General features: G+C 33.3%; 1 protein-coding gene across 1 annotated transcript in view; it reads right to left on the reverse strand.

Moving 5' to 3' along the window:
- The window catches only part of Pdcd6ip (programmed cell death 6 interacting protein), a 59039-nt gene that overhangs the window by 13471 nt on the left and 30213 nt on the right, over nucleotides 1–15355 (reverse strand). The window contains exons 8-12 of the mRNA XM_033756924.1: nucleotides 14288–14510; nucleotides 13215–13338; nucleotides 10590–10767; nucleotides 2934–3045; nucleotides 1249–1418 (exon numbers count right to left, since the gene is read on the reverse strand). Coding sequence (XP_033612815.1) covers nucleotides 1249–1418; nucleotides 2934–3045; nucleotides 10590–10767; nucleotides 13215–13338; nucleotides 14288–14510 — 807 coding nt within the window. The remainder of the gene's footprint in view (nucleotides 1–1248; nucleotides 1419–2933; nucleotides 3046–10589; nucleotides 10768–13214; nucleotides 13339–14287; nucleotides 14511–15355) is intronic.

Raw genomic sequence — 15355 nt, forward strand, 5'->3', positions numbered from 1 at the left:
TTTCTTTCAAATTCAGGTGAACTTTTTGGGCCTCTCTTTATACTCATGTCTCTTAAGTGTCCTAATCTTAATAAAATTCAATTGCCAGAAGGAGAGGAAAGAGGAGAAGAGGAAAACAGGTACAAAATAGGGGTGGGTGTTTAACTCAGTGGTGCCACCAACTGCCTCATCAAGCACAAGCTCCCAAGTTCCATCTCCAATACCAAAAAAAAAGATAAGAAAAGAAGTACAAAAGCATACATCCATACTAAACTTCATTTTGAGTGAGAGAGGAGGGAAATTAGGATTTAAAAATATACAGGCGTAGGCCAAGGATTTAGCTCAATGGTGCCACCACCTGTTTCGCAAGAGCAAGCTATCACTAAAAAAAAAAAAAAAAAAAACCAAACAACAATAACAAACAAACAAAAAAAAATACACAGGCCAGGCAGAGTAATATACACCTGTAATCCCAGCACAAAGGAGATTGAGGCAGGAGAATCACATTAGTTCAAGGCCAGACTAGGCTATACAAGTTTAAGTCTAACCTGACACAGAGACTGTGTCTTAGAAAAAGAAGTAAAAATATAACAATACATAAAATATGTACTGTACATATGCATGCATATACAGGTCTGCAGTTTCTTTTATTGTATGTTTGTTCTTCACAAATTAATCTCCTTTTCGCCTGCTTGTAATCCAAGCATCTAACTTATTTCTTATCTATTAGGTTTCTGCAGTAGATTCAGGTATCTTACTGTACTGTGTCCTACTGTACCTAGCAGCTTCTCAGGACACACCAACTCAGCTCTTCATGGATCCTACATATGTTCATTTTTTTCTCTAAATCTGTTCTATTTTCATAAGCAAGCCTCTCCCTTTTATAAAACCTTAGTAAAATATTGTAAATATGATATGCCTGGACGATAGCATCTAGCTCATAAAGACATTCTTAACTAAAAAAATGTTATTTAAGGATATTAATTAAAGTATAATTACCTATCACCCAGGTATATAATGCTACTTTAAATATAACAGCTCAAATTTACACACATACATGTGTGTGGGTGTGGGTGTGTGCATGTGTGTGGCTAGGCATCAAACCCAGAGACTTGTGCATGCTACACAAGTGCTATATCAACTATATCCCCTGCCACTTCTGCATTTTTTAAAGACGGCAGTAAGAACATTGATAGTTCATTAAACATAATTATTTGAACATAGTTTTCATAAACTAATGACCAACCACATCTAAAGCCACCCACTCACCTCGCTGCCCTGCATGGTCTTTGCTGGGTTAGCAGAGGGGATGGCAGCATTCAGCTCAGGTTCCGGCTTACAGAGAAGTGCAATGGTGTCACGATGAGACTGGTAACGTTCTTTTACTAGGCCATCTGCTTGCACAGCTTTATCTAAAACTGTTCTGAAGTTGGTTCCCTCTGTGGTGGAAAAAGTTCAAGAGTACAGCAGTGATTCTAACAGCAATGTTTATGAGTTGGTTGTACTTTTTTAGTTCTGGTACTCAACTTCACTTATCCCCCCCTTCTATAAACCTCAATATACTAAATAATGATGACTCAGCTCCTGTCAATCTTTGAATTTTGTTTCTGGAAAAATGACAAAATCACTTATAAAATTAAGTGTACAGTTATACCTTAAAATACATTTCATGATCACTGTCTGCCAAATGAAAACAAACTGACATCACTGTAATCTATTCCTGTGACTCATATATATAAAGAAATCATTCATTCCAAAAACATATACACCTTATTTAAGAAGTACTCTGCTCTGGGACTAGAGGTTCCATTTGACCCAACCATCTCTCTGCTGGCCATCTTTCCAAAAGAATTAAAAAGAATCATACCACAGTGATATATGCACACCAATGTTTATAGCGGCACAGTTTGCAATAGCTAAAACTTGGAAACAGCCCATTTGCCCATCTGTTGGAAACTGTATAAAGAAGATGTGGTTTTTCTATAAAATGGAATACTACTCAGCCATAAAGAATGAGAAATTAGAGTCACTCATAGGAAAATGGATACATATTGAGGATATACTCAAGTGAAATAAATAAGCCACACATGTGTAAATACCAAATAGTTTCTCTGGTGTGAAAAACTATCATAGTACACAAGATCCTAATGAGATAACTGATAATGTGAAATAGGAAGAAAAGGGCTAAAGGTGTAGGGAAAGTGGGAAGGGTAGGGGAAAGGTAATAAGGGAAAAGAAGAAAAGCTGAGAAAATGAAAAAATGGAAATGAAGTGTTTTTAAAGGGGGAAGGGAGGAGGGATGAAGGGAGGGCAGAGACAAGGGGAAAAAATGAGAATCAAAACCTGTCATGTAAAGGTACAGGATCCCAATAATGAATGTAACTGTACTGTATACCTAGATTGTACCAATAAACTCAATAAAAAGAAAAAAAAGTACTCTCCTCTAAAAAGATCAACTTAGAAGAGCAAATATATTTTATGAAAAATCTAAATAGTATTTATCCCATTTACAGATATTAAATGTCTCTAGCCAAAACAAAGATATCACTTGTCTTTAGCATGAAATATTAATAATCAATCTGAAAAGCATAAATTAGACCCCAAAGTAACTATGAAAGTCACTTTTTAACCACCCAGGATTCATTACTAAGAAAAAAAGAAAAGGAAAATAAATGACAAAATAATACATATAATATGATCTCATATGTTTTTAAAATACATGCATGGCTTGAAAAAGGAAATGAGAAAACTGTTTTAATTTTCACTTCATATGCAAGAATGTGAACTTAATAAAATTATTCTTTTAAATCTTTGTACTACTCTGAAGAAAACACCTAGGTTTTCATAATAGTGCACAGTTCAGTAAAAACAAGATTACAACAGTCTAATCAATGAAAAACCTGGACTCAACTTAGGAATCTGTTCAAGTGAAGGTCATTTATACACATTTTTACCTGCTCTTAAAGGCTTATAGAGATCATTGGATGGTGTCCTTTGCCAGCGTTCCTTAAATTTTGATCTTAAATCATTATCAGTTGCTTCTTCTTCATCCAACAATCTTAGTGACTTAAGAAAAGGAAGCAGAAAACAATGAGATATCATTTCTGGTACACAATATTTAAAGTATCTTTTTTCTTTTCCTTAGGTACTGTGGATCAAAATTAGGACCTTGCATTTGTGAGGCAAGTGGTGGAGCCACTGAGCTAAACCCCCAGCCCCTAAATCATCTTTTTAAATGTTGATACCCAATGTAACTGTACTGTATACCTAAAATGTACCAATAAACTCAGTAAAGGAAAAAAATGTTGATACCCAATAATTGTGAGAGTTTAGGGATACAGAAATACTTCTATATTAATGATTAGAATATAAACTGGCAGGACTTTTTTATTTTTTCGGTTAGAGAGATATGTTATATTTAACAAAAGCCATATAAAATTTAAGCTTAAGGTACCCATTATCTTCCTCAGTAAATTTTTTAAAAACTACACCCATATGTCAACAATATTTAATAAAGTTTTAAGATTAAAATAAAAGCAATACACAAAACCTTTCTGACTTTAACACTATAAATAAACAAACAAAAAAAACACTGACTAATAAAAATTTATACAGAGTTCAATCCCTGGTACCAGAAAAAAAAAAAACAAAACCTTATGCAATAAAAGACTTCAGACTTCCATTCCAGTATAACAAAATGCTAGTGTATAAAAATCGCAAAGCATGGTACTGCACAGCAGTAATCTCAGCACTCTGGGAAGCTGAAGCAAGAGATGGCAAGTTCAAGGCCAGCCTGGGGTTCCTGACAACTTAGCAAGCCCTTATCTCAAAATAAAAATTTTAAAAAGACTGGAGAGGTAGCTCAGAGTGAAGGCCATGGGTTCAATCCCCAGTACTAGGGGGAAAAGGAAAAAAAAAAGGTTTTTTAATGCACAATTGAAAAACAAAATGTTAATCTATTAGTAAAAGGCAAAAAGATTTGTATGATCTAAAGAGAAACCAGAGTATAAAGTGCTAATCTATTAGGAAACAATCCCTGATATTAGGGCAAAGAATAGCAAACTTTTCTGTCACACACAAGAGTAAATATTTTAGGCTTTTTAGGCCATATATAATCTTGAGAATATTCATCGTTTTACATAAACCTTTAAAAATGTCAAAAATTATCTTGGGTAGCAAATCAAATCCATATTTTGCCAACTATGCAGCTCATCCTCAGCTTAGAGTGTGAAGGTAACATATGAAAAGGAGACTAGAATCAATAAGAATGAAAGCTCAGATCAAAGGCACTGGTCCCCAGCTATACTGGGACTTCCAAATAGGTGACTCTAAGTGAATGAATTTTCAAAAGGGAGAAGTATCCTATAAGAAGGAAACTAGGGCTGGAGATTTAGCTCAGTGGTTCTGCAGCCTGCCTTGCAAGCACAAGGACCTGAGTTTGCTCCCTGGTACCAAAAAAAAAAAGAAGGAAACTAGCTAGTCTGGACTTTGACTCTAAATAGGAAGAAGCAGCCCCTAAGATTCCTAATCAAAAGTCTGAACTTGGAACTTGGAACTAGAAATCACACTTTCTGACATGAAGTTTAAGGTAAACGTCTAATTAAAAGATTAACTACACAGATATACACACACAACACACACAGAGGTTTAAAGAGACACAAAGGTGTAAAGGTATAAAATGCCTTTCTATGGCAGAAGCAAATGCAAATCCTATCTAAAAGAATTTACTTTAAACACAGACAGACCTCAAAGAATTCCCTCAAGGTTCCACGAAATGTGAATTAAATAAAAAATAATTTAATGCTAGATGCAATGTAATATTCTGTACTGAATCTTGGAAATATTCAAACTCAAGAAGGACAATGGAATAACTGGTAAAATCTTAGTAATAACGCTCTGCCATTATTTAATTTCTTAGTTTCAACAAATGTACATAAGGTTTTAACTTTACAAGAGCTAGGGTGAAGAACAGATAGGAACTTTCTACACTAAATTTGTAATGTTTCTGTAAGTCTAAAACTATTCCAAAATAAAAATTTTTTAATTAAAAAACAAAAGCAAAAAAAAAAACAAAAAACAGAAAACAAGCCAGTATAAAACAAAATCACAAACCCACAAGGATTAAAAATACTAGAATAATAAGATAAAGAATATATTAAATATATTTTTTAAAATAGGCCAGAGGAAATCACCCACAAGAGACACAAAGCAATACAAAATGAGAGGCTAAGAAAAATGGAAAATAAAATTTAAAAATTCAACATACATATAATCAGAGATCCAAAAGGGGGTAATAATAAAAGCAGAGGAAAGCACTATTGAAGGAAATTAAAACCAAACCTTTTCCATTTTTCAGGATAGATGAAAGATACAATTCTCTAATTGTTAGTCCAATGAAACTTAAAGAAAAGGAAAGCCATTTTAAAGTGAGAAATAGGGGTATGGGGAAAAAATGAGAACCAAGATCTGTCATGTAAATGTACAAGATCCCAATGATGAATGTAACTATACTATATACTCAAAAAGTACCAATAAACTCAATTAGATAAAAAGTAGAGGAATGTGTAACTTCAATGCCAATATTTTTTAAAAAGAAACAATAAAAATTTCTACATAGCGTATCTAAATCAAAAGAATCCATTTTGCCTCTTTATAACACTGTCCAGTTTTTTTTTCCTATTTGTTGCTTATTTTCTCTTCTATTTCCTTGTACCATCAAGTGGCACTGAGGCATTTTTATTGAATTACAAAAAATGTGGAATGATAATTTAATAAAGCTAGGAAAAAGGTGGAGTAGGGAATAGGAATAGGGATGGAACAAAAACAAAGAAAACAAACCAAAAAAGCAAGACAAATTATAAAATATATGGTTCTGAATACATGAACATGAACATTAACCATTAATATAAATGGATTTAACTTTCCAAATAAAGCCAAAGACTCTCAAACTAAATTTAAAAAAAATATTGCTATGTGCTATTTAGAAAATATACTACTACAGGCTGAGCATCCCTAATCCAAAACTCCAGAATCTAAAATGCTCCAAAATCCAAAACTTTCTGAGCACCAACATGACACCACAAAGGGAAAATTCCACATGATTCATATTTATGGTCAAAATCAAAACACAGGCACTATTAAAAATACTGAGTATAATAAGAACCAAGATGGATTCTGTAAAGGTACAAATTTCCAATAATGAATGTCATTATTTGTATACCTTAAATGTATACCAATAAAATTAATTTTTTTAAAAAATTGAATAAAATTGCCTTCATGACTTTCATGTTTAGACTTGGGTCTCATCCCCCAAATATCTCATTATGTAAATGTAAATATTCCAAAATCCAAACACTTCGAAGCACTTCAGGTGAGGGATACTCAATTCATGTTAAGAATATACAAATTTAAAGCCAGACAAAGATACTAAAAGAAAACTATAGATCAATATCTCTTGTGAATACGGATGCAAAATCTTCAACAAAATACTACAAAAACCAAATCCAGCACCACATTAAAAAGTTTATATATCATGACCAAGTAGGACATCCCAGGAATGCAAGGGTAGTTCACATCTTAAAATAAATTACACAAAATTAGTAAAGGCAAAAACTTTATGATCATCTTAAGAGATATAGGGGGAAAACAATCTGACAAAATCTAATACTCGTTCATGATAACAACACTGAACAAACTAGGAATATAAAGGATCTTCCTCCACTTGATAAAGGTCATACACAAAAAACCCACAGCTAACTTCATCTAGTAATGTGGCACAAAACATGTTTCGGTCAAAATACCAGCTGTCCCATAACACCGTAGTGCCTACTGATATTATAGCCATTTTAAATTTGTATAAGTACATGCAATGTTTGCAAAATGACAAAATCACTTAATAAGTGTTTCTCAGAACACATCCTCTATGTTAAAGGATATATGGCTACATATGGTAAATCACTGAGTTTTCCTCGTAAGATCAGGAACAAGAGAAGGATGTCTAGTCTCATCAATTTTATACTGTAATAACCAGGGCAAGAAAATTAAAAGGTATGCAAACTGATAAGGAATAAGTAAAACTCTATATCTGAACTACCTTATATGTAGAAAATCTGAAACCACAAAAAAAATTAGAGATAACACACAAATAAAAAAATATTGCAGAAGGCAAACTCCACCTACAAAAATTTTTTTTTTCCGATATTCTAGAAATGAACAATCTAGAAAGGAAATTTTAAGCCAGGCATGGTGGCACACGCCTGTAATCCCAGCACTCAGGAGGCTGAGGCAGGAGGATCACAGTGAGTTCGAGACCAGCCTGGGCTACATAGTGAGTTCCAGGTTAGTCTCAACTACATAGTGAGACCCTGTATCAAAAAACCAAAAAAAGAAAAAAAAAAGAAAGTAAATTGTGAAAGCAATTATATTAACAATAACATCAAAAAGAATAAAATATTTAGGAATACATTTAACCAAAGAGCATAAGACTTATACAATGAAAACTACAGAACACTGTTGAAAGAAATTAAAGACCTAAAACAATGAAAAGATGTCCTAAGTTCATGAGTTGGAAGAGTTAATAATGTTAAGAATGGCAATATTCAAATTGATTTAAAGATTCAGTGCAATCAAATTACAATAAGCAACAGATGCTCAGTCATTAGAAAACACACACAGTGAGATACCACTTCACACACACACTGGGTCAGCTATAAATATTTTTTAAAGGCAACTGTAAGGATTGAGTGTGGAAAAATTAGAATACTTACATAATGCAAGTAAAAATATAAACTGGTGTACCTACTATGGAAAGGTTTAACAGTTCCTCAAAAAGTTATACTTAACCAAATGACCAAGCAACTCTACTTCTAGATACATAACCAAGAAAACTTGAAACAGGATTCTAAGCAAAATCATACACACAGATACCAGCATTATTCAGCTCAGCCAAAAAATGGAAACAACTCATTCATCCACTAAGGAATGGATAAACAAAATATAGTATATCCACTGAATGAAATATTATTTAGCCATAAAAAGAAAGGAAACATTGACTCATGCTACAATGTGAATGAACCCTGAAAATATTATGCTAAGAAAAAAGAGCCAAACTCAAAAGGCCACATACTGTAGGATTACATTTATATAAAATATAACAGATAAATCCATAGAGATAGAAATTAGATTAGTGGTTGCCAAGAGCAGAGGGCAAGGGAGACTGAGGGGTGACACTTACCCCTCAGGATTTCTTTCAGGAAATGAATGATCTACAATTACATAGTGTTATGCTGTTTTGCTCATGCAATATTGTGAATGTACTAAGGGCACTTGTATACTTTATAGAGTCTAGTGGTGAATCTTATGCTATGTCAATTTTACCTCAAAAAATATGGTTTTATACACACACACACACACACACACACACACACACACATACATATATATATATGAGATATGTTTAAAGAATCAATTGAGTATCTTGGAAATTAAAATGATCAAGCATACTTAAGGGTGGGGGAACAGTGGCTGAAGAACCAAGAGCCCAGATGAAAAGCTGATTAATAAGGTAGAAGGCTAGCCCGAAAGAAGTACAAGAACACAAAGAGAGTAAGTCAAAGATACGTTAAGTGACATGAAGAACTGATTGAAAAGCACCACCAGCAATCTAATAGGAATTCCTAAGTGGATAATGTAGAGAATGAAGAAAAAGGAACAACTAAGGAAAGAGAATCCATGAGCAGGTATGTAAGATTTAAAGTACCCAAGAGGTTCCAACAAATTTATTGTTTAAAAAAAATTGTACATACTTCAAATTTCTAAAAATCGGACTAAAACAAAATGTCCAAAAAGTAAAAGAGAGGTGGATCTGGGCGTATACCTGTAGTCCCAGCACTCAGGAGGCTGAGGCAGGAGGATTGCCAGGAGTTCCAGGCCAGCCCAAACTCACACTAGCAAGACCCTGACTCAAAAACAAAAACAAAAAAAAAAGGAGGGGGGAGAGCATTTCAAAATGAGTACCAGCTTTATAATATACTTCACAACTTACAACTTAATTAAAATGAGCCCCCAATACAAATGACAGAATAATAATAACCGTAACTCACAAGGCTATCAAATAAGATAAATAAAAGTATTTCATATTAAGATAAACAAGAAACACTCAGGAGGCAGAGGCAGGAGGAACAAGAGTTTGAGGCTAGCCTGGGCTGCATAGGGAGTTCCAGGATAGACTGCTAAATAATGAGACCCTGTCTCAGAAAACACAAAAGATTACAGACATATATATTAATGTCAGTATAAGATGAAGATTTTTCACATTTATATTTATAAAGACGTTCTCATACTTGATATTTAGTATTTCTTTAGTGAATGTTATAATCCAAAAAAGGAAATATCCATTTTCCATTCAACAGCATCTTGTAAGACCTAGGAAATGCAGTAATACTAAATATTTATAAATCTGTAAGTAGCAGGCCCATATAGTATCCCTCTTCACAACTATCTTAAAGGCTAAATACCATTACCCTTATTTTCTGGTTAAGTCTACTGAGACACAAAGATGTTAAATACTTTGCACAGGGTCACAGCTAGATATAAGGGCTGGAAATTAAACCCAAATATAAGTCCACATTCTGAAACCTTACTGCTGAATTACCTGTAATGTATTAAATGAAGATTTATTATAACTTCTATTTACCAAACGCTTCCAGACTGCTTTACATTGACTGTATTTGCATTTTTCAGTGTGTCTTCTCTAACACTACAATTACCTTTTGCTGCTAATACTCAATGATTTTAAACCAAACTCTTCATTTTCTTCTCCTCATGTCTATCTACTCTTTCTAAAGTCCTTCCAATTATACCACCAGATCAAAATCTTTGATTTACAAACAAACAGGTTTTAAAAAAACTGTAAGGTATTTGTATGAACATAAAGTATATTACTAAGCATTGATAACAAGTCACCCAAAAGAAAATACATTAGTTGTAAAAAGGCAAGAGCTCATATAAGCAGTCTGAATGTATCTACAGCTAAAAAATGAAATGCTCCAATTAGGAAGAAGAGGTGAAGGCACCATAAAAACAGAATTACATGGTAAATAGCTGGCTTCAACCAAAGAAACTTTAAAGAGTGTTTCATTCCTACTAACAAAAGTTACCTCTACTGGTAAATAAATGCAACAGTCTTGTAAAAATATTTCATGTCTGAGTTCATGTTCACCAAGAAACCTAACCTGCCCATACAAAAGAATCATTACGAAGCCTTTCAACAGTTTGTATGATAGTAATTTCTCATATTAGTATAATACAATGGTCATATGAGTTCCCATCAATATTCACTCATTTGCCTTAAGAATGAACTCATTCTCACGTAACAGAATTCTTCAAGGCTGAAGAATAAGGCACAGTAAATTCACCAAGATGATAAATACCATCCTGTGAAGCCCTCCAGTCCTAATCCCTTCTGGACATTTTTACCTGAAAAACAAAAATCTTTTAAAACATACCTCATCTGGGAAGGGGATAGCTCAGTGGTTCTGGCCCCTGCCTTGCAAGTGCAAGGTCATGAGTTCATTCCCTGGTACCAAAAAACAAAACAAAACAAAACATACCTCATCTAGGATTTCTCTGTTTCTTTGTAATAGTTCAGGTAGTTCTTTGATCAACTGATCAACAGTCTGGATACCTCCTTGTTCAATCACAGATGTGGACTTGGTCAATATAGACTGAGGTACAGTATCTCCAGACACATCTTCAATTGCTGCTGGAAGATTAAGGGAAGCTAATACCCTGGGAAAAAATCAGATATCATGTTATGTAAAAGTCTAAACATCCTTTAAAATATTAACCACTTACGTCTGACTCAAAAGTGACAGATTTAGCACCACAAAAATGTAGATAAACCTATTAATAGAAAAATAAAAAGGAAAAACAAAATAATTGATAAAATGAAATCACTGAAGAATAAAGTTTATAGTTCAGAATTAAAACACAAAGAGTACGAAAAGCTATAACAGTATTAAAATACATTAAATAGCTTTGACTAATAGCTAAAATTTAACTTTTTCAGTCTAAGTAATTAAGGCAAAAATTCTACTTTAAAAAAGCAGTCTTAGGGCCGGGGATTTAGCTCAGTGGTTCTGCCACCTGCCTCACAAGCACAAGGACCCAAGTTCGATCCCTGGTAACAAAAAATAACTAAAAAATAAAAATAAATAAAATAAAAAAGCCATCTTTTGGGCCGGGGATTTAGCTCAGCAGTTCAGTGGCCTGCCTTGCAAGCGCAAGGACCCGAGTTTGATCCCTGGTACCAAGAAAAAAAAGCCATCTTTTATCACTTATGGTTATACTGTCACTAACAAATCAGAAATACACAAAAGTTATAATCTTATATTATCTAGACAAAATGCCAATAGAACACAGGTGATGTAAGCATTAATTAGAGTCTTCATCTGTTCTCGGTTTTGTAATACAATAATGATTCTTCAATTATTTCATCTACATGATAAGTGGAAGAACTTACCCTGTTATTTCTAAAGACAGAAAAGCAAATAAAATAGTGTAAGATGATGAACTTCTTAGTAAGTTTGTATAAACTCATACTACCTCTTTACCACATGAAACAGTAAACTCAGTAAAGAGGAGGCAAGCCAGGCAGTGAAACATGCCTGTAATACCAGCAATTACAGAGGGCAGATGCAGAAAGATCACAAGTTCAAGTCCCATCTGGGCAATGAAACCATGAACCAAAATAAAAAATGAAAAGAACTGAGAAAAGAACTCTGTGGTAAGTATCCAGTGCCAAAAAAAAAAAAAGCACGTTTTAAGAAAAAATATTTTTTTAATGGTTTATACTCAGGAGTCTGACTCAGGAGGACCACACTGGCCAGCCCAAACTACACAAGTTCAAGGACACCCTTGAGCTATAATAAAGAAAAGGAAGGGGAGAAAAATGAAGTAAAATGGCTAGGACTATAGCTCAATGGTAGAGCCTTTGCCTAGCATAATATAAAGTAGTCCTGGATTTAATACACCACACCCTCACACACACAGATTTCAACCCACACTTAACAAAAGATGTATCAATGGCTAATAAGCATATAAAACGTTGGTTAACATCATTGATAATTATGGGAATGCAAAATAAAATACAATGAGATACCGCTCCACACACTAGATAGGCTAAAATTAGAGAGTGCTGGCGAGGATACAGAGCAACCATATTTCTCAAACAATGTAGCTAGGAATACAAAATGGAACACCCATTTTGGAAAATAATCTGCCAGTCTTGCATACAATTAAATATATACAACTCAAAAATAACATTACCAGGTGTTTATGTAAGAAAACTAAAACACACCCATACAAAAAATTTGTATTCAAATGTTCACAGCAACTGAAATGTAACAACACAGAATAGAATTACAGACTGCTGTATGACCATAAAATAGAATACCACTCATTATAAAACAGGCTAAACCAATACTCAAGAGAAGAAATGAAACTCAAAAATACTATGCTAAGTGAAAAAAGACACTTTGAGTATATACTATACTCACATTCTATACACTATAGCAATACTGTAATATACATATTGTCCATGCTATAATGATTGCATTTGTATTAAAGTGTATAAAGAATAAAACTAACCTATAGTGACAGGGAACAGATAAGTAATGGCCAGGGACCAGGGGAAAAGGAACTGAAGGGAGAAACGCATGATTAGGTAACAGAAATATCTTCAATCTTTTCTTGGAGGCAGTGGTAGTTATTTAAGGACATAAATTTATCAAAATTTATGACCTCCACACTTAAAATGGGTGTATTTATTGTGTGAAAATTATCCTTAAATTTTTTAAGACCAGGGAATTACACTGTTAAGTCTTTAAACCATCAGAAACAAAAATTTGGTTTACAATACTTAATATGCCATGTACTGTACTTTAACTTAGAAAGTTCATTTCTACTTTCACTCAAGTATCTCTTAAAATACAATCTAGCAAACATTCTCACGTTGTTTCTGTTAATAAATTTCTTCAAACTATAATATACTTGCTACAGCTTAATACAGTGTCCCTAGAAATACAAGAGTATGTGTATCTGCTGTTATATTATGTATTTCCTTGACATTAAATTTTAAGCTCAGATAACGAAAATGTTCACAAACTATTTAGTCAAATAATAACCAAAGCAAAAACTTTAGAACTCTAGAAACAAATTTATGAAAGGTTACCTACCCATTTGCCAAAGTGGTAGCTTCTCTCATCTGGGCAATTGATCTGTTAACCAAATCAGCTTTTCTCTGATTAAAGGCTGCCAAAGACTGTTGCACTGACACAGGAACCATCTTCTCAAACAGATCTAAATTTAGGAAGGGAAATTTAAACAAAATTTTTAAGATTAAAAAAAAAATCAGGCTATAGAAATGACTTTATATTGGATTTTAATAGGCACAGTCCAAATATTTAAAGATCAAAACCAAGTAACTATTGAAAGTGCAATAAATAATGATGAGCACTTTCAGATCATTATATTCATGGACATGGGTAATAACAAAAAGCTTTCCTTTTTGAACTTTATATTCCATGATTTTTAAAATGTGTTTATTATTGAGTGAGAAAGATCTTTGGTAACACTGCTCATTTGTTGATTAACTTGACTGCCTGTACCACATTGCCAGAATTCAATTTCCAACTCCATTACTTGCTAGTTATGTGACCCTGGTCAAATAACCACTCTGTATGCAGTATTCTTATCAGTAAAATGGGGATAATACACAGGACTGTTATGAGCACTTTACAAAACAATTATACACAAAGTGGTTCAGAGTCCCTAGAACATAGTAAATATTTTGTGTTTGCCAAACAACCTAAGTAAAATAAAATAATCATTCTTTCCTGAAAATTAGATTATCCTTGGGAATCTCAGAAGCTACTAAATACTGAATATATGACATATATCTATAATATCCAAGGATATACTAAAATTTATCTAATAGAAATGACTCTAGAAGTCTACATGTTTACAAATACATTTGTTTAATGACATCTTAAATATAATGTTAACAAAATAACTGGCTGTCTAAAGTCTCATCAGTACAATTTCAAGTTTTCTGACTGTTTATACTTTATATTTCACCAATTTTCCATTTTAAAGGTAATTTTTACTGTCATATTCATTTTAAACAACATGAAAGCAGAGTGTAAAGTATACGAGAACAACTATATTATTTGATCTAAAAAAATACAGATTAAACTGGAGAAAAATGAGTACTAATAATCAATAAAGTGCATGTAAAAAATAAACATACCACTGAACTTCTGGCTGATGGGCACACTGACTGGGGTAGACTTCACAAGTGTGGCTTTGCCAATAGGATCTAGATCTTTAAGGTCTGGAACTCGATCATGATAAATGAAGTCATTATCCTTCTTTGCTGCAGCAAGGGCACGGCTGATTTTGTCAGAAAAATCCTTCACATTGACATATTCATCATAGCGCGATGCCACTGTCTTAATCAATTCTGCTGCATGCTAAGAAGGAAAATGTTAAAAATTTATAATGAACATTTTTTTCTCCACCAAGCATTGTTTCCAAAATAATAATAATAATAATAATGACGATAATTTTTTTAAAAACATAATGTGGGGATTTGCATTTCCAGCTCTGTATTGACAGGATTTCCTGGAAATTCTCCCATCACAAAATACTCCCAAAATAAAGGACTATACATGATAGATATCCACTTCAACACAAGGGTGAACTGCCAGCATAGTAAAAGAAATTCATGGACCCATCAGTATAAACTGACACTGAGGAAGGCTGGCTGTTAAGTTATTTCTATAAGCCAAAGAATTACTAGTTAAAATGTGTTATAGTCTCCATGGAAACCTAAGACAAGCTTCTTAAAACAACAGAGGTCACAGAACTGAAATGTACCTTTTTCATCCATTTACATTAAGACAAGAACCTCAAAGGGCTATACTCTCGGTGAAAAGGTAGGCCAGAAAAAAAATTACTCGGCAACATAGAAGTTAATAAACTAGTACGTTATTTCAGCATCTATAAGAGACGTTGTTTGCCCTTATATATATATATATACACACACACACACACACACACACAAATTTAAATTTATACACAAATTTAAAGCCAAAATTATATTACATAAGTGACAGTAGGAATAGTAGCATCAGATAAAATAGATAAGCCAAAAGCATTATTAGGCATAAATTCAGTACATAATGTTTTAACATTTGCCAATTTACCAGAAACATTTAAAAAAAGCCTTTTAAGGCCAGGGATTTAGCTCAGCAGTTCGGTGCCTGCCTTGCAAGCACAAGGACCCGAGTTCGATCTCCAGTACCAAAAAAAAAAA

The sequence above is a fragment of the Fukomys damarensis genome, unplaced genomic scaffold, assembly GCF_012274545.1.
Source record: "Fukomys damarensis isolate Sample0158 unplaced genomic scaffold, DMR_v1.0_HiC HiC_scaffold_28, whole genome shotgun sequence".
In the NCBI taxonomy this organism is placed as follows: Eukaryota; Metazoa; Chordata; class Mammalia; order Rodentia; family Bathyergidae; genus Fukomys; species Fukomys damarensis.